This window comes from Zootoca vivipara, chromosome 11, assembly GCF_965207765.1.
Source record: "Zootoca vivipara chromosome 11, rZooViv2.hap1.1, whole genome shotgun sequence".
Lineage (NCBI taxonomy): Eukaryota > Metazoa > Chordata > Lepidosauria > Squamata > Lacertidae > Zootoca > Zootoca vivipara.
Window position 1 is genome coordinate 57,525,846 of NC_142594.1, and position 17,687 is coordinate 57,543,532.

Here is a 17,687-nt window from a genome sequence, read left to right on the forward strand (position 1 = left end):
GGAAGGGGAACTTCAGTGTTCTCTCTTCCTCCCTCTGTCTTTGAAAAAGTATTATAGGCTAGCAGCCAGAGCATTTTCTGAGAAGTCAGGTTCATTTCTTTCAGTTGCATTTCCGTTTGCGTTGACTAAAGGAAGGGAGGAGATAAAACTGTCCTATGGTTGGTGAATTTAAGAGGAGCTGTACTTGGTCTTCAGCAGTGCTTGGAGGCACACCCAAGAGTGGCAAAAGGAGCCTCACACAGAGAAAGAAGGATCCCCGCACGTCTGACGGACCCACAGGTAGGTATTTGGTAGGAGTGAGCAGCAGCCAAAATATTTGACTTTATGGGGGACAGCTGGCTTGCCAGTAGTTCATGTGAAAAGGATCTAGGGGTCCTAGTGGCCCACAAGCTGAACATGAGTCAACAGTGTGAGGCTGTATCAACAGAAGTATAGGGTCCAGGGAAGTAAAAATCCCACTCTATTCTGCCTTGGTCAGACCCCACCTGGAATACTGTGTCCAGTTCTGGTTGTCACAATTTAAGAAGGCTATTGATAAGCTCGAATGGGCACAGAGGAGGGTGACCAAAATGATTGAGGACCTGAAAACCAAACCCTATGAGAAATGGTTGAGGGAGTTGGGGATGTTTGGCCTTGAAAAGTGGAGAATGAGAGAAGATATGGTAGGCATCTTCAAATATCTGAAGGGCTGTCCCATGGGAGGTGGAACAAGCTTGTTTTCTCCTGCTCTGGAGGGTAAGACCCGAACCAATGGCTTCAAGTTACAAGAAAGGAGATTCCAACTAAACAGCAGGAAGAACTTTCTAACAGTAGGAGCTGTTCGATAGTGGAATGAACTTCCTCAGGATGTTGTAGGTTCTCCTTCCCTGGAGGTTTCTAAGCAGAGGTTGGATGACCATCTGCCATGGATGCTTTAGTTGAGATTCCTGCATTGCAAGGGGTTGGACTAGATGACACTTGGTGTCCCTTCCAACTCTACAATCTGTGATATTATTATTTCATTTTGACCTAATGTTCAGGCAAAAGAGCCCCTCCAGGCCAAGTTAAGCCTGCCAAACTGCAGGCCGAGCCATTTAGGGCAGTAGTTCTCAAACTGGGCAGTAGCACCGTCTGGGAGAGCAAGGGTATTACTAAGGGGATGCTAAGTGCTAAGAGAGAGAGTGTGTGTGCTGGAGATGTAAAAATGGTTGTCAGACTCTGAAAAGCTGATATCACTGGATCAATTGCCAACCCTGCTGATCAAGCAAGAGGCACAAAGAGAGATGCACCTTGGGGTTTTTGTTTCAAAAGTAATCTTAGGCTGGACGGTGCAACCATGTGGGTAGCTAAATGCATCTGAGCAGGGTTTGGGTGACTGGTGTAGGGCTTTTGACAAGAGGCACCATAAAAAGAGCTGGGCTTTAAAGCTCCATGTCTGAGCAGTTTGTTTTATTTAAATTTTATTTTATTAAATTTTCAAACGTTGAACATATACACTCCAAAACATTTTTTTTTGGTCGACTTCCCACCCTGTTTTCCATGGCGTTTTTATTTCTTCCCCACTGCTTCACCCTGTCTTCTATCTCTTATACCGTAACAGCAATCTGTACTCTCTTCAGCTTACACCAGATGGAGAAAACTATGTTTACCACTAAATCCTCGGCATAGGTGTGATTCTGTGTTATGGGAGCGCTTAGGGCATAAGGGCTGCTCACACAAACCCACAAATATCCATGAATTCAGTGAACTCATTTGGAGGAGAATGGGATATTGCCCACTAGCCACATCCCCAAATCAGCTCACTAGTTGTGAGCCTTGGTAAACACTCTCTGTGCAAAAACAGTCTGACAATATTTTCAAACCACAGCGGGGAAGGGAGTTTCCTCTTTGAGCAATAACTCCTGCCCTTGTTTCCCTGAAACAGGCAACGCTTCTTTCCTTGAGAATGGTCTTTTATGCCCTTCTCAGTTCAGCCAAGGAATTAGAAAGTGGTATGCATTTTCCCACTCCGCTCAGACATCCAAAATGACACCCAGAGCTTTGGACATTGACTCAAAGCAGTGGCCATTAGGACTGGGCTGAGCTGGGCTGGTGGAAGCCAGGGAGCCCCAGATAGGCAGAGGCAGAGCCAATTACAGGTGGACCAAACTCGCCCATTCTCCTCCCTACTGATTTCTTCAAAGGCAACCTTGTGTTGACCTCCCTCTAGACACAAGGCTGCATTGGGTACACATCGTGGGACAGCAAAAATCTTAAAAAGGAAAGTTGCCTACCCTCGTTCTACCAGCTGGGTAAACCCTAAGCAGCCAGACAGCAATTGAGCTATACTTTTTTTGGGGGGGGGGCACATTTCTACCTAATATACAAAGCTTCTTATTAGCTGATTCTATTGTTCATTTTGCTTCCACTCTAGAAAGCCTGAATATTGACTTGTGACTCTTTCTGAATATGGCTGAGGGAAGCAAAGGTAAGTCCTTTAACCTGACTTGATCTCATTCTCCCAGATTCCTGGGCTGTGTTGGATGGAATCAATGTAGGCATGGGAGAGACATTAGCCTGATTCATGGTTTGTTTCCAGACCATATTCAAGGTGCTCACATTGGTGTTTAAAGCCTGAAATGACCCAGGCTCCCAATACCTGAGAGACCCCCACCCTTCCCTGCAGACCCTCTTGGGTGCTACGATTGGTGGTAGGGGTCCTCTTGGTTGTTCCACAACCCTCAACAGTTCAGGGATGGTGGCAACCCAGGACCTTCTCTGTGGTGGCACCTAAGCTACATCTGGATTCTTCATTGTGCAGCTTCTGGGGAATACTGAAGGTACAACACCTCTTTACTCTGCCTTTTGAAGCTTGAGGTGTCTATAGGACACACCCTGTTTCTGTAATTGTAATTGTAAGTTGTAATTGTAAGTTGCCTGAAACTGCTTTTAAGATTGTGCTTTAATTGTTGTAACCCATCTTGAGACCTTAGGTGAAGGGTAGGCAATTTATTATTATTATTATTATTATTATTATTATTATTATTATTAATTATACAAAACTAACTAATCCGCACTACCTAAACAAATCACAGCATTTGGATGCAATTCTCCAGTAAAAGATGTACAAAGAAAGCATACCTGCTTCAGTTTTTTCTACAATCTAGGGAGATATATATATATATATATCCAAAGGGGTCAGCAAGAGCCTTTCTCCCACACCTGCTGCCAAGCCAAGGAGGTCAGGGGTTTGTGGCTGTCCAGTGGGTATCAATACCTTGCAGAAGAGTTGCTCACCCACCATCTCTTGCCTGTTTCTTGTAGAACTGAGGATTGCCCTGGTCGGCAAAACTGGAGCTGGGAAAAGCGCAACAGGAAACACCATCCTGGGGGAGAAACGGTTTAAGTCGGCCATCTCTCCTTCCTCAGTGACAGTAAAGTGTCAGAAAGAGGACACTGACATCGGTGGTAGGAGAATTGTGGTGGTTGATACGCCTGGCTTTTTCGACACAAATGTTCCAGAAGATGCAGCTTCCAAGGAAATCAAGACCTGCGTGAAATACATCTACCCAGGAGCCCATGTCATCATACAAGTCATGCAACTGACTCGTTTCAGCAAGGAGGAGAAAGCCGTTGCTCGGTTGATCCAGAAGATCTTCAGCTGCAAAGCCAAGGACTACATGATCATCTTGTTCACCCGGAAGGATGAGCTGGAAGATAAGCCTTTGACAGAGTTCTTGAAGGAGGGAGACCAGGATCTGCTGAACCAGATCGCTCAGTGTGGCGGGAGATGCCTGGCTTTCAACAACGGGGCGAAAGGGCAAGAAAGAGAAGATCAGGTGGCCGAATTGCTTGGGATAATCGACGACCTGGTTGAAAGGAACAAGGCAGCCCCCTGGTACACTGAAGACATGCTAGAGGTGGACAAAGAATTGGTTGAGAAGATAAAGAGGCAAATACGTGAAGAGATGAAATGGGAAGAAGCTGCTAATACACGATGTAACATACTCTAATAGAGTATGCCCTGGCATATGGGGTGCTTTAACCCTCCCCCCCACCTCCATCTGTTGTCCTCTGCAAATCTGTCTTCTCAGAGCAGTTATTAGTCTCAAAGGAAAAAAACAACACGTGAGCACCATTGTCAGGAGTTTGTGCAGGAGCCGGGCCCTGGGACCACCAGGGCTTTGCAGGACTGGGATCCTCTTCAGCTTGTTCCGGAGAGGCAGGGCGCGGCCGCACAGGTGAGGCCACTTGGTACTCGCTGCACCTGGTGGCAAGAGCCGGCAGGGGATATAAGGCCAGCATTTCCCCTCAGCTCTTTGCCACAGCAACGCACTCTCAGCCTCGCCGTGTGCCTCCTTACCTTTTGACCGTGACTTTGTGCCTTGACCCTCGGACTGTGACTTCTTCCCTTGTGCTTCTTGACCCTTGGACCTCTGCTCTCCGGACGTTCGTGCCTACCGTCTTGTCCCCGGTCCCGATGCTCCTTGCTGGGACTTCGCTCGTAAGCAGCCCGGACCGTGACCACCATTCCCCTGATATCTTTCAAACATGTGGTTTGAAAGCAAAATCCACCAATGTAATCTTGGACCCAAAGGGGGGGCTGCCTCCTCCGACCTCTGGCCTTCTGGAGGAGGGAGGGACCTTTCTGTCAACACCCCAAACAAACCCCCCAGCCTAAGGGGCAGCTTTACTGAGAGAGGCAAGGGCAGGCATTGTACGCTTGTTGAGGAAACATATTTCTTCATCTCAAATCGCTTTACATCTGTTGTGTATTGAGTCTTGTTTGCTTTAATAAAGAAGTGTTACTAGAGAACTGTCTCCAGCATATTATGTCAAGAGAGCTGAAATCACCAACCCCACTTCACAACAACATCATTTGGTGTTTACCCTCAGAATAATCTTCTTAGAGATACCACTTCCCCGTGATTCCCATTTTACAAAATGGAGACTGAGGCAGGAGAGTTACTTGTCCCAGTCGTCTCCCCGATTGAGTTTGTTTTAATCAATAAAGGACTGTCTGGATTAGTTGGGGCTCCTGAAATGAGGAGCTTGCTTGAGAGAAGGATACCTCACTGCTGTGCCTGATGTTGAGAATCCCCCATATTACCCAGAAGACCTGCTTTTATTGAGAGGAGTGGACTGCGTGACTCTGGGTTCCCATCTAAGTCTATTACTTCCCCATGTTCAGTTGTGCAAATTTATAAGAAAATGACATTATTGTCTTGTTTGCTGTGGGTTTGTAATTTTTCTTGTTCTCCATTGCTTTGACATGTCCTATTATTATTATTATTATTATTATTATTATTATTATTATTATTATTTTGCAAATAAATACTTGCAAATAAATAATCTCTAACTCTGTAAATAAACGATCAGTGACACTGTGTGTGTGTGTGTGCAAACCAGATGTGGGAAATCTTTGGCTCTCCAGATGTTGCTGAATACCATCACCCCTGGCCACTGCCCATGACTGCCTGGGCTGATGGAAGTTGTGGTCCCACAACTTCTGGGGGCCCAATGCTCCCCACCCCTGAGTATATTATTTCTCTGCCTCCCTGTGAAATGTAGACCCCCTTTCCACCAGCAGCTCTTTTCTCCAGCCCTATCGGTTAGGCAAGTTCTGGTGTCCAGTTCTGGCCACCTCACCTCAAAGAGGATCTTGTGGAGTTGGAGAAGGTTCAGAAAAGGGCAGGCCAAATGATCAAGGAGGATGGACAACTCTGCAGGGAAACTATTGGAGTAAACAGCGAAAGTGAAAGCTATGTGCTGAGGACCATTTCTGAGAATTTGCCCCTTTAGAAAGAACACCCTGCCTAGTGTGGGAAACCCCAATAGGCAGGAAGAGCAATCTGTTTTTCATATCAGTCGTTTCTATTTTCTGCTCAACTTTGCAAGCAAAACAACACAGCGGTTTTGCTCCACTTTGCACAACAGCACAGCAGAGATCTCGCAGTTTCATTTCACAAGTTATGTTTTGTTTATGCTGCACGCAAACCTTATTTCACATGCATATATCTGAAGTGTATACAGGAATTTATGTTGTTACGGAAATTACGGGGGGGCATATTTAAAGTTATTAAATGTTACGAATATTATGCCTGAATGTATCCTTTCGACTTGACAGCTCAGGGAAGATACCTAGCTTTATAAATCATAAAAAATCAACCCCTTTGCCAATTTCCTCCATTCCAATGCCATTTTGCTCTTGGAAAAATGACTCTTTTCCCTACCGTACCACCTTCTACCATAATCTCTCAGACACATACACTCCTCCCTTCCCAGGAAATGCCCAGAGGTGACAATTGCTGAGCTTATTTTTAGCCAAGGAAAGCTAAATCCCATCACTGGACTTGCCCCAGGATCTAGATATGCAAGGGAAGTTCTATTGTACTTTGGGTGGTGGGCAAATAAGCGGTGTTAGCCTATGTTGGGAAAGATGGAGGGCACAAGGAGAAGGGGACGGTGTGGCGGAATAGTGCCTGATGATTATTCCAGTTCACCATGAGTTAATCTATCACTCCCATTATAGGCAGGCGTTCCCTGGGAGGCGGAGCTAGAGGGCATTCTAAACGGCAATTGGGAATTGGCAGTTGGCAGTTGGCAGTTGGCAGTTGAGAGCAGAGTGTTAGAGAGGAATGCAGGAGCTGTATTAACAAGTCTGTGTTATGTGAAAAGAAGATGATGAACTAAGAGTTTAAACCAGTGTTTCTCAACCTTTTGGGGGCCAAGGCACACTTGTTCCATGAAAAAAATCTCGAGGCACACCACCATTAAAAAAGTTAAAAAATTTAACTCTGTGCCGCCCTATATTGACTATATAATTATGACTGTAAGAAACACTTGCCAAAAAGATAGTAATTTGTCTCTCACTTAAAATTGTATTTTTAAAGTTTGGTTGTTAATTTAAAAGAAATAGTGAAGCTTTTGTTTCATTAGTTTGATGAATAAAAATGATGTCCTTTTATGATTATGTACTCAATAAATGGGGTTTTTTTGGGGGGGGAATTCCCTGGATGCGCACTTTAATGAAATGTGTGGCGTACACCTATGCAAAATTGTTTTGCTGGGATTCTCGACAGGAAGTGCTGTGTCATTAATCGAAATGATTTAGCCTGCCTAAAATGAAAATACGTGTTAATATCATGACAGACTTATGCTGAAGAGTTTACTTTTCATCAATAAAAGTTTAAACACACCTACACGGAGTTCAGAGCCCCGCCGAGGGAGGAGGAGGAGGAGCGGACCCAGCGACACACCCGCCCCGCGGCCGCCTGCTTGGAGCCCAGCCGGGTGCGTGGCGGCAGCCATGGCGGGAGAAGGGCCGCCGGCGGGAGCCGAGCACCTGCCTTGACGGCCCCTGGGCGCCCCGTGAGCTGCGCTGGGCTGCCAACGTCGGGAGAAGGAGACCTGGCTGGCAGAGTCGGGAGACCATGAGAGCGTCAGCCCCTGCCCCCTCCCACACAGCGCGGACTCCGGCGGGCGCCTCGCGGCCGTATGGAGAGCGCTGGACGACTCCCGACGTTTGGGAGAAACCGCCGGAGTCCACAGCTGCGCTTTGCGCATGCGCAAAGGACTCCCGAACGTCGGGAGTGTCAGCGTCAGCCCCTGCCCCCTCCCACACAGCGTGGCTGTGATGACGGGCGCCTCAGCCGCCGCACGGCTCGGGAGTCGGGCGCAACTGACGCGGGCGCCGGACGACTGCTGCGGGCGCAGCGGCTCGGCGCCCCTGGCAGCCCGGTCCATTGCGGGCGACAATCGCCCTTCTCGTCACCGCACGTCACGGCACACCAGTCAGCGTCTCACGGCACACTAGTGTGCCGCAGAACAGCGGTTGAGAAACGCTGGTTTAAACAAATGAAACCATAAAGAAATATACATGTTCTCCAGTTAAATAAAGCTTTCATCTATGTTGTGTCAAATTGGATGTTCCTCCTTATTCCAGCAACGTATCTGAACTCAAAAAGGTGGTGACTGAAGAGGGGAGATAAAACTAAGCCTGAGGAGGAGGTGGATAGTTTGCATCTCAAAGTCACGCCCAGAGGAGGCAAGTGGAGGGAAAGAGTGCCTTGCAGAGGCTAAAGTGCTGAGGCAAACAGCTGCTAAGGTGAACCTGAGTTGAGAGGGAAACCTTACTGAGGGCACAAGATTGTTCCTGTAATATTTGCCTGGAGTTTTTAAGGACACAGAGCCACGTTATTTGGAAAGCTGGAACTGTACTCTATGTACTAGCAAACCCATATAAAAACAGGGAGTTTATTTGGGAGAAAGAAGGAATAGTGGGTTGTTTGAACAATAACTGAATTCCTTCAGCACACTGTTAGTAATAGAGGAGGGAGGTTCGTCTCAGACGGCAGAGGACGAGATGGCTGGACAGTGTTCTCGAAGCCACGAACATGAGTTTGACCAAACTGCGGGAGGCAGTGCAAGACAGGAGTGCCTGGCGTGCTCTGACTAAACAACAACAACAACAGCCTATGTTAATCTTGTTCTTGGGGGCTTGACCCAGCATGTCTGTTTATGTTAATTGTGTATAACCCTCCCCTTTCTGATGTTTTAGTGATGTAGCAATGGTGTATTGATGGTGGTGTCTGAACTGTATTCTGCGATATGGTGGGAACTTTTAAAAGTCAATGTCGCCCTTTGTTCAGGGTTCGCTTGTTGCGCAACAATAAAGGATCTAAATCTACTGACTGCTGTTTTGCTCCAAATTTCTTGGCTGGAATTTCCTTCTTTTACTGACCACATGGACCCACGGGGGACTTGTACCCCAACAAGCTGGGCTGTTGACTAGTCTCTCAATCCAGAGTTTTCTTTAACAGATGGCGCCCCACGTGGGGCTAGTGGTTCTCCTGTGTGGTTTGGCAGGAAATCCTGGATTTTCCAGCGTGCACCAGGCAAGCTTAGCCTGGGGAAATTGTCCTGATCTCAGGCCATACTGGCACAGGCGGTAACTAGCTGAAAGCCACAGAGGTAAGCCCCAAGAAAGGGCGGGCAATTTGGATCATTTAACACAGGGGTTCCCAACAAAATTTTCTCGAGGACCCCTCACCGAGCCGCTATTGTGACAAGGACCCCCATTAATTCCTAATCCTAAAATTAAAAAGTGAGAGCCAAATTAAGAGTCTTTTTATATTTTATATTTATACGTTTTTTACAGTTACAACAGAGTACTCCATCAGTATACAGTTGAGATGAGTTAAATCTGTCCTTTGAGTCCATTATTTCTGAAATATTAGGTTCCAAACTTGAAACTTTCACTCTGAAATCCGTTTTGCAAAGAGGCAGCGCGTGCCAGGGAGGAGGGAGGGGAATAGAGAAGACAGGGTACCTGCGCAGTAGCGCACAAATGAAGCCGACGCGCGCAAAGCATCTTGGGGGAGGTGAGCGTTAGTAGAATGCGCGCGCTGCCACTTTGCAAAACAGTAGTGTTTGTAAAGCGCCACCTAACGGCATACAGCAGAACTACTGCCTCTAATTCTAGTTTTGCGCTAGACTCTGCTCATGCAGGAAGCAGCCAAAACAAAAAATCTGTTATCATACGAAATATATTTAATATATTTTTTATTCTAATAGCATTTTGCGGACCCCTCTGGCATAGCTCGCGGACCCCTGGGGGTCCGCAGACCACCTGTTGGGAACCACTGATTTAACAGAAAGGAGAGTAGAAAGCTAATTCATAGAATCGTAGAGTTGGAAGAGACACCCCAAAGGTCATCTAGCCCACCTGTAAGGGGGAGACAGTATAGAGAACCTCCCCCGTGCATCAGAAGTAGCCCCTCCCCAAGCAGTGATGAAAGCGAAGATGCTGAGGAAGCCTGTCAGGAAGTGGAGGGAGAGTGCCAGGGCTCTGGCAGCATGGGAGAGCCCCGGCTACACAGGAGGGAGGAAATAGAGGGGGAAAGGGGGGAGAAGGAAAGCATGGAGCGTAGACCCTTTCCTCCGGTTCCGGAATTACGCAGGAGAAAAAGGGGAAGGAGGTTCACTGAACCGAGACTCTTATGTTGGCGGAAGTCACGGGGGGAGGCAGTGCCGGATTCTGCATCGGAATGAGCAGACATGTTTTCCACACCTGTCTTACTGTAAATAGAGTGCACCAATAAAATATTGTTTAAAGACAAGCGTGTGGAGCGTCGTTACTCTGGAGTAGTCGCAAGAACCCCTGACACTTCCCCCCCCCCTGCAATGCAGGAATCTCAGCTCAAGCATCCCTGACAGATGGTCATCCAACCTCTGCTTAAAAACCTCCAAGGAAGGAGAGTCCACCACCTCCCAAGGGAGACCGTTCCATTGTTGAACTGCTCTCACTGTCAGAAAGTTTTTTCTCATGTTTAGTCAGAACCTCCTTTCTCATAACCTGAAGCCATTGGTTCTAGTCCTACCCTCCAGAGCAGAAGGAAACAAACTTGTACCCCCTTCCATGTGACAGCCCTTTTGATATTTGAAGATGGCTCTCCTATCTCCTCTCAGTCTCCTCTTTTCCAGGCTAAACATCCCCAACCTCATCAACTGTTCCCCCTAAGGCTTGGTCTCCAGACCCTTGATCCTCTTGGTTGCCCTCCTCTGCACACCTTCCAGCTTGTCAACATCCTCCTTAAATTCTATTGCCCAGAATGGGATTCCAGGTGTGGTCTGACCAGGTGTGGTCTGGCATCTTGAAAGGAATAGCATTCCGGTGGCAACTGGCTTTCTGCTGTTGTGAGGTGTGTTCTCTTGGTAACTGGATGAATCAACTGAGAAGAAAACACTTTCACTTTCGGCTATTACTGTGCACTCAAAACCTGCGTCAGACTCAGAACTCTGAGAGGAACGGAGAGAGCCAGAGGCTGCCTGAAGTTGCAGAGAGAAACAGCCAGACCAGGAAGACCTCCAGGCTGAGAAAACTGCCCAGCAGAAGTCAAGGTAGTGAAAACACCCCACTGTTCTGGTGGAATTAAGCAGAGGTGGGGGTCCCTCCTGCAGAAGGAAATGGGGAGGGGGATTGGGGGGGTGGGAAAATATTTTGCAAATGCCACAATGCGCCTTCCGCACTTGGTTTTGTAGGGACGGTTGGTGGTTGGAGGCAAAGTCTGCCCTCCTGGGTGATGCTCTAGAAGGAAGGGGAAAGGGGGGCACAATCCATGCCAAGAATTCACCCCTTTTTGGAGGTGTGTGAGAGAGAAGTCAGGTGGCAAAGGCTCCACAAACACCCTACCTCCAAAAAGGCACAGCCACCGCTTAGGTCCTTTCTCCTTCTTCCTGCGAGATGCAATGCCTCCCTGAGATTCCCAGACTGTTCCAGGCAATGTGGTACACAAGGAACCATAGAATTGCAGAGTTGGGACCCCAGGGGACCATCTAGTCCAACCCCCACAATGCAGAAATCACATCTAAATAATCCACGGCAGATGGCCCCCCAGCTTCTGTTTAAAAACATACAAGGAAGGGGATTACACCACCTTCTGAGGGAGTCTGTTCCGCCATCAAAGAGTTCTTGCCTTCAGAAAGTTGTTTGTTGTTGTTGTTGTTGTTGTTACAAAACATACAAGACAAACAGACAAAATCAATACCACAATGACAACTAAACATTAACTGACTACACATAATCTAACATCACCACATTTTTGACATCTGTTTCACCTCGTTGTGCTTTCTAAATATTCTTAACCTATACACACTCCCTGTTATATCTATTACAATCAAGAATTTTTTTTACTTGTATAATTTATTTAAGATTCAAGACTCAATCTATACCTGTAGGAGATTTGCATTTTCACCATATTGTTTTAAATATTTTTGAATACTGTCCGTTCTTGGCTCACTTTCTGATTAGAGTTTCCTCTTATTCTCCCAGTCATTTCTGCAAGTTCCAGGTATTCTATCATCTCCACCTGCCAGTCAAGCTTTGTAGGAATTAAGTCACCTTTCCAATTTTTTGCTACCAGAATTCTGGTGACCGTGGTTGCGTACATAAAGATGGTTCTAAAGTTTTTTTGGATTTTAGTGGACATAATGCCTAACAGGAAGGCTTCTGGTTTTTTTGAATCCAAAAACCCTTTTAAGATCTTTTCGGCCTTTTGTAATATCTCCTCATCATTTAACAGAATTTCCATCTTAGTAATCCCCCCCTTTCCCATCTTAGTTTTAACATTGAGATTGTTCTCAGATGGATCTCCATTTTGACTATTCTAGCTAACAGTACGTTGGAAATCTACAGGGCATTGATTCTGCTTGCTTGATTGGTTTGACTCTGAGAAAGTCCTTTTCCATGGGGTGTTTGAATCTCCATACATCACTTAGCTCAAAGTTTTTTATCATTTGGAAAAAGCTCTGGGGGAGTTTCCCCTCTTTTCCACCTACTCTTGAGATTTTATACAGCACAGGGGTAGTTACTCCATTTCAACGTCTTAGAAAAATGATTTTCTCTTCTACGTAAGCCAGGCATCCCCAAACTGCGGCCCTCCAGATGTTTTGGCCTACAACTCCCAGGATCCCTAGCTAACAGGACCTGTGGTCAGGGATGATGGGAATTGTAGTCCAAAACATCTGGAGGGCCGAAGTTTGGGGATGCCTGTCGTAAGCCATCATTTTTTCTTCTAGTAATTTATTGAATTCTGATTTCTTTTCATTTGGTGCATATATTCCTATAATTATTACCAAAAGTTCATTCTAAGGATTAGTCAGAATCTCCTTTTTTTTTCTAAATCAAATCCACTGCTTCGGGTCTTACCCTCTGGAGCAGTAGAAAACAAGCTTGCTCCCTCTTCGGTGTGACATTAAAGTACAGGTGTGTGGGTTCTGGCTGAAAACCTGTAAGGTTGTAAGTCAGGCATCCCCAAACTGCGGCCCTCCAGATGTTTTGGCCTACAACTCCCATGATTCCTAGCTAAGAGGACCAGTGGTCAGGGATGATAGGAATTGTAGTCCAAAACATCTGGAGGGCCGAAGTCTGGGGATGTCTGTTGTAAGTCCTCTGGCTCTGATTTGCAGGCACCTCCTCCTCTTCCTCTTCTTCTTCCTCCTCCTCCTCCTCTGTTTGTTGTTCTGCTGTTGTAAAATATTACAATTAAGAAACACAGAAAATCAGCCTGCCAAGCTTACTGACCCCCACAGGGAAAGTGACTGGATTGGGTGACTGATCTGATCTTCTTGTGAAACTGACTAGAATGAAGAAGGGGCATTCTCTGGTGAAATCATTTGGTTCTTTCCATTTCTATGGTTCCTTTTTGGATTTAGACCCCTCCCAAGATCCTTGCTTCCTGCTACAATTTTCTTAGCTTCCAGTCTTAGGTATCAAAGAGGACCTATTTCAATATTCCCCAAACTTTGTTTTTGGCTAAGGAGGGGAGTCCCCGGAGAGAAACTGAGTTCTTCAACACTGAGAATCCCCCAGGAGTTCTGCAAATGACTGTTGGTGTTTTTAATGCAGGATTTCTGGACTGCTGTGAACCCTGAGTGGCGACTTGTCTTTCTGCAACAGGCAGCATGGCCCAAGGTGAGTCATCGTCATAATTTATTACGGTCAAAGACCAGCTCAAAAAGCACAACTGGGACAGCTTTCACAAGAATAAAATACACATTTAAAGCAGTGTACAACAACAGCTTAAAGATTAAAATCTAAGATAAGAGCATAAACACATAAAGACCTAAAAAATTGGGCTACCATACAAATTGGCCCTGACGCCCTGGAGGCCGACTTCGACTGTTTTCCTAGTGAACTAATTTATTTCGGGGGGTGCTCTGCGTCTCCAAATCTGTGTGCAGAATCTGGCAACCATCCAGGTCGTCTTGTGGTCTTTGCCTAAGAGGAGAAAGTTGAGTTTAGACTTATCCGGAAGGTCAGCAGGCCTCACCAGCTGGGGGGTCAATGGTATCTCTGCATACCTCGTCATAAAAGGGACATCTAAAAAATAAATGTTTGGGGCCTCCTATTTCCCCTAACGGGCAGGTGCAAAGTCTCTAAGCATACGGGACTTTTCCAAATGCTCCTTCCAAAACCGGAGCGGGCAAGGCCGAGCTTCTGGGTAGAGTAAAGGCCCTTCTTATGTTTCTTGATACGAGGAAATGAGTCAACAGTGTAATGCAGCAGCTAAAAAAGCCAATGCAATTCTGGGCTGCATCAATAGGAGTATAGCATCTAGATCAAGGGAAGTAATAGTACCACTGCATTCTGCTCTGGTCAGACCTCACCTGGAGTACTGTGTCCAGTTCTGGGCACCACAGTTCAAGAAGGATACTGACAAGCTGGAACGTGTCCAGAGGAGGGCAACCAAAATGGTCAAAGGCCTGGAAACGATGCCTTATGAGGAACGGCTTAGGGAGCTGGGCATGTTTAACCTGGAGAAGAGAAGGTTAAGGGGTGATATGATAGCCATGTTCAAATATATCAAAGGATGTCATATAGAGGAGGGAGAAAGGTTGTTTTCTGCTGCTCCAGAGAAGCGGACACAGAGCAATGGATTCAAACTACAAGAAAGAAGATTCCACCTAAACATTAGGAAGAACTTCCTGACAGTAAGAGCTGTTCGGCAGTGGAATTTGCTGCCAAGGAGTGTGGTGGAGTCTCCTTCTTTGGAGGTCTTTAAGCAGAGGCTTGACAGGCATATGTCAAGAATGCTTTGATGGTGTTTCCTGCTTGGCAGTGGGTTGGACTGGATGGCCCTTGTGGTCTCTTCCAACTCTATGATTCTATGGATTGAACTCTCTCAAGGGAAGTGAAGGAAGAGGATGACGGGCCCAAGAAGGATCCATAAAGGTTTGGCCTAATATAGTTTTAGGGCCTCAAGGACAAAAAAGGCCCTTGAGTTCTAACAAATTTGAGGATGCAGTTTGCATATCTTTCCCTGACACTCCCGATGGAATTTATATGGATTTTGTTGGATCCGGAGGCCTGGATCGCCATTCCTAGATACTTATAGCTCAAAACTTGTTCTAATTTGTGACCTTGGAGTTCCCAGCTTCTGAGCTTTGGTTTTCCCTCCAAAAGCGATGATCTTGGTCTTCTGATAATTTATTTTAAGGCACTCAATTTCACAATAGGCTGCAAGTTTTCTTAAAGCTCTTCTGAGCCATACAGGGGTTCTAAAGGTTATTACTGCGTCATCTGCAGGTAGCAGAACTGTGATATGCCGAGTTGCTATCTTCGGGGGATGGAGTTTGGGGTTATTGAGAGTGTTTACTAGGTTATTTAGAAAGGAATTGAATAGTAAGGGGGCCAAAAGGCACCCTTAAAGGTTTTAATAGGGTCTGTTAGGTGCCCTACGGTAGATAGCTACACCTGCCTTGTTATTAGCAGTGCTTTCTAAGGCCCATTTGACTTCACTCTCCAGGATGTCTGGCTCAAGGTCAGCAACCACACTACCTGGGGTGTACGGGAGCTCCATATCTTTCCATACATCCCAACATATATAAAAACACAATAAAACAGTGGACATAAAAAAAACTTCCCTACACTGGGCTGCTTTCAGATGTTTTCTAAGGTTGTCTAGTTACTTATCTCCTTGGCTCAGGGGTCGGATACCTCCATACCCTCCAATGTTTCTCTGATGAAAATAGGGACATCCTGAGGAAAGCACGTCAAAGTGCAAGTAGATAAATAGGTCCTGCTACAGCGGGAAGGTAAACGGCGTTTCTGTTTGCTGCTCTAGTTCACCAGAAGCGGCTTTGTCATGATGGCCACATGACCCGGAAGCTGTACGCCAGCTCCCTCGGCCAGTAAGGCGAGATGAGCGCCGCAACCCCAGAATCGGTCACAACTGGACCTAATGGTCAGGGGTCCCTTTACCTTTAAGGAAAAGCAGGACATTCTGGGATCAAATGAGAAACTGGGGTGGCTTCTGTAAATCCAGGACTGGCCTGGAAAATAGGGACACTTGGGAGGGTCTGTGGGAAGACGGCAATCGCAGAGAGGGGTCTCCAGTAGTGGGGAGAGAGTCAGGGAATAGCAATGAGGAGAGGAAGAGGCAAGCACCCCTTGATCTCTTATCCATGCACTCCCCATAGCAGGCTTGTCCCCTTTCCCCACCGCTCATGCCAGTTTCTTCCGGGGAGAAGGATGTGCATGGAAGGGAGACCGTCTCTGTGCACTCAGAGGAGGAACAGGGGCAAACCTTGGAGATGCCACTCGCATCCCCTTGATCAAGAAGGAGTGAGAAACGCAGACAGCAGAGGGGGCGACACCTAGGAAGGAGCAGTGAGCGCCCGAGAGAATGCTCCTTGTCTATATGCATTGCCTGAAATGCCAAAGCTTTCTCTCAATAAAAGTTAATGGGAAACTTCCAGCAAGTCTTGGCTCAATTCCAGGAGGGCAGGACATGCAAGGCCACCACAAATCTCTGGAGTGCTACTTATGGCTTCAAGGTGGCCACAAACACGTCTTCTCCTTGGATCATGCTGAGGGTAGAAACTGTGGCCAGGGTGCCCCCTGGAAGGATCCATCCAGACACATTTTTTTGTGCACCCTCAACTGGCAAGAGAAATAGGGGTGGGAAATTTCCCTTGTATCTTCAATAGAATCACAGCATTGCAGAATTGGAAGGGACCCCAAGGGTCCTCTAGCCCAACCCCCTCTAATGCAGGAATCGCAACTACAGCATCCATGGCACATGGCTAGCCAACCTCTGCTTAAAAATCTCCACGGAAGGAAAGTCCACCTTCCAAGGGCGCCCATTTCACTGTCGAGCAGCTCTTGGCGCCAGAAAGTTCCTCTTGACGTTTACTCAGAATCACCTTTCTTGTAAAATAAAAATAAAAATTAGGTAACTAATGAGTAGCACACCTATGAAACATTTGTAAGCCTTTTTTTTTTTTTTGCTAGTCTCAGGAACTTTGCTGACATGGTATGTTTTATCTCTTGTTTAGTCAGACCAGACGAAGAATTGAGAATTCTGCTCATTGGCAAAACCGGATCTGGGAAGAGCGCAACAGGAAACACCATCCTGGGGGCTGAGAAATTTAAAAGCACTTATAGTCTTGCTTCAACAACCAAGAAATGCGTAATAAAAGAAGATATTGTAGGTGGCAGGAGAATTGTTGTTGTTGACACACCTGGGTTCTTTGATACAACATATAAAGAATGCTTCACGCAAAAAGATCTTAAAGATTGCATTGATATGGTCTCTCCTGGATTTCACGCCATCCTCGTCGTGATAAAAGCGGGCAAGATCACAAAGGAGGACCAGGAAACATTTCAGAAAGTGAAAAGCCTCTTCAAGGATGAAGGAAAGAAGTATTTGATTCTTTTATTCACCCATAAAGATGAGTTAGCTAAGAATCGTTTAACTTTAGAGGAGTTATTAGAAGATGCTGAGGGGCACCTGAAGGATCTGATTGAGATGTCCGAAAGACGATTGATTGCTTTTAACAATGTGGCTGATGAAGAAGAAAAGGAGAGTCAGGTGAAGGAGCTCATTGAGATGATTGTTAAGTTGGTGGCACTCAATGGCAGAACACCAATGTACACTGAAGAACAATTTGAAAAGGACAGGCCAAAGGAGAAGCAAAAAGAGAGGCCAAAGGACAGCCGTTGGTGTAACATTATATAATATCAGCAGTGAGGAGTAGGGAGTCAAGGATGGAGATATGTTTGTCCACCAACTCTTTCTTTTTTTAAAAAATACTAATTTTTATCAGTTTTCAATTACAATCCAATAATAGCCTCATTATAACAATACCAATTTAAAATACAGGTAGGTAGCCGTGTTGGTCTGAGTCGAAGCAAAATAAAAAAGTTCCTTCAGTAGCACCTTAAA

General features: G+C 46.2%; 2 protein-coding genes across 5 annotated transcripts; both read left to right on the forward strand.

Moving 5' to 3' along the window:
- The first annotated feature begins 193 nt into the window (after window positions 1–193).
- LOC118092315 (GTPase IMAP family member 7-like) lies at window positions 194–4,774 on the forward strand. The gene is made up of 3 exons (XM_035130249.3): window positions 194–279; window positions 2,393–2,446; window positions 3,283–4,774. The coding sequence occupies exons 2-3, from the start codon at window positions 2,428–2,430 to the stop codon at window positions 3,969–3,971; spliced, it is 708 nt and encodes a 235-aa protein (XP_034986140.1). The 5' UTR covers window positions 194–279; window positions 2,393–2,427; the 3' UTR covers window positions 3,972–4,774.
- Window positions 198–17,687, forward strand: LOC118092317 (GTPase IMAP family member 9-like). Of its 4 annotated transcripts, none has more exons than XM_088654421.1 (5): window positions 203–279; window positions 2,393–2,446; window positions 10,749–10,860; window positions 13,279–13,432; window positions 16,798–17,687. In XM_088654421.1, the coding sequence occupies exons 4-5, from the start codon at window positions 13,423–13,425 to the stop codon at window positions 17,478–17,480; spliced, it is 693 nt and encodes a 230-aa protein (XP_088510547.1). In that variant the 5' UTR covers window positions 203–279; window positions 2,393–2,446; window positions 10,749–10,860; window positions 13,279–13,422; the 3' UTR covers window positions 17,481–17,687. The 4 variants fall into 4 exon arrangements, with proteins under 4 accessions (XP_088510546.1, XP_088510547.1, XP_034986142.1 ...); XM_035130251.3 differs by having other exon boundaries at window positions 13,367–13,432; XM_088654420.1 differs by lacking the exon at window positions 10,749–10,860 and having other exon boundaries at window positions 198–279; window positions 13,367–13,432.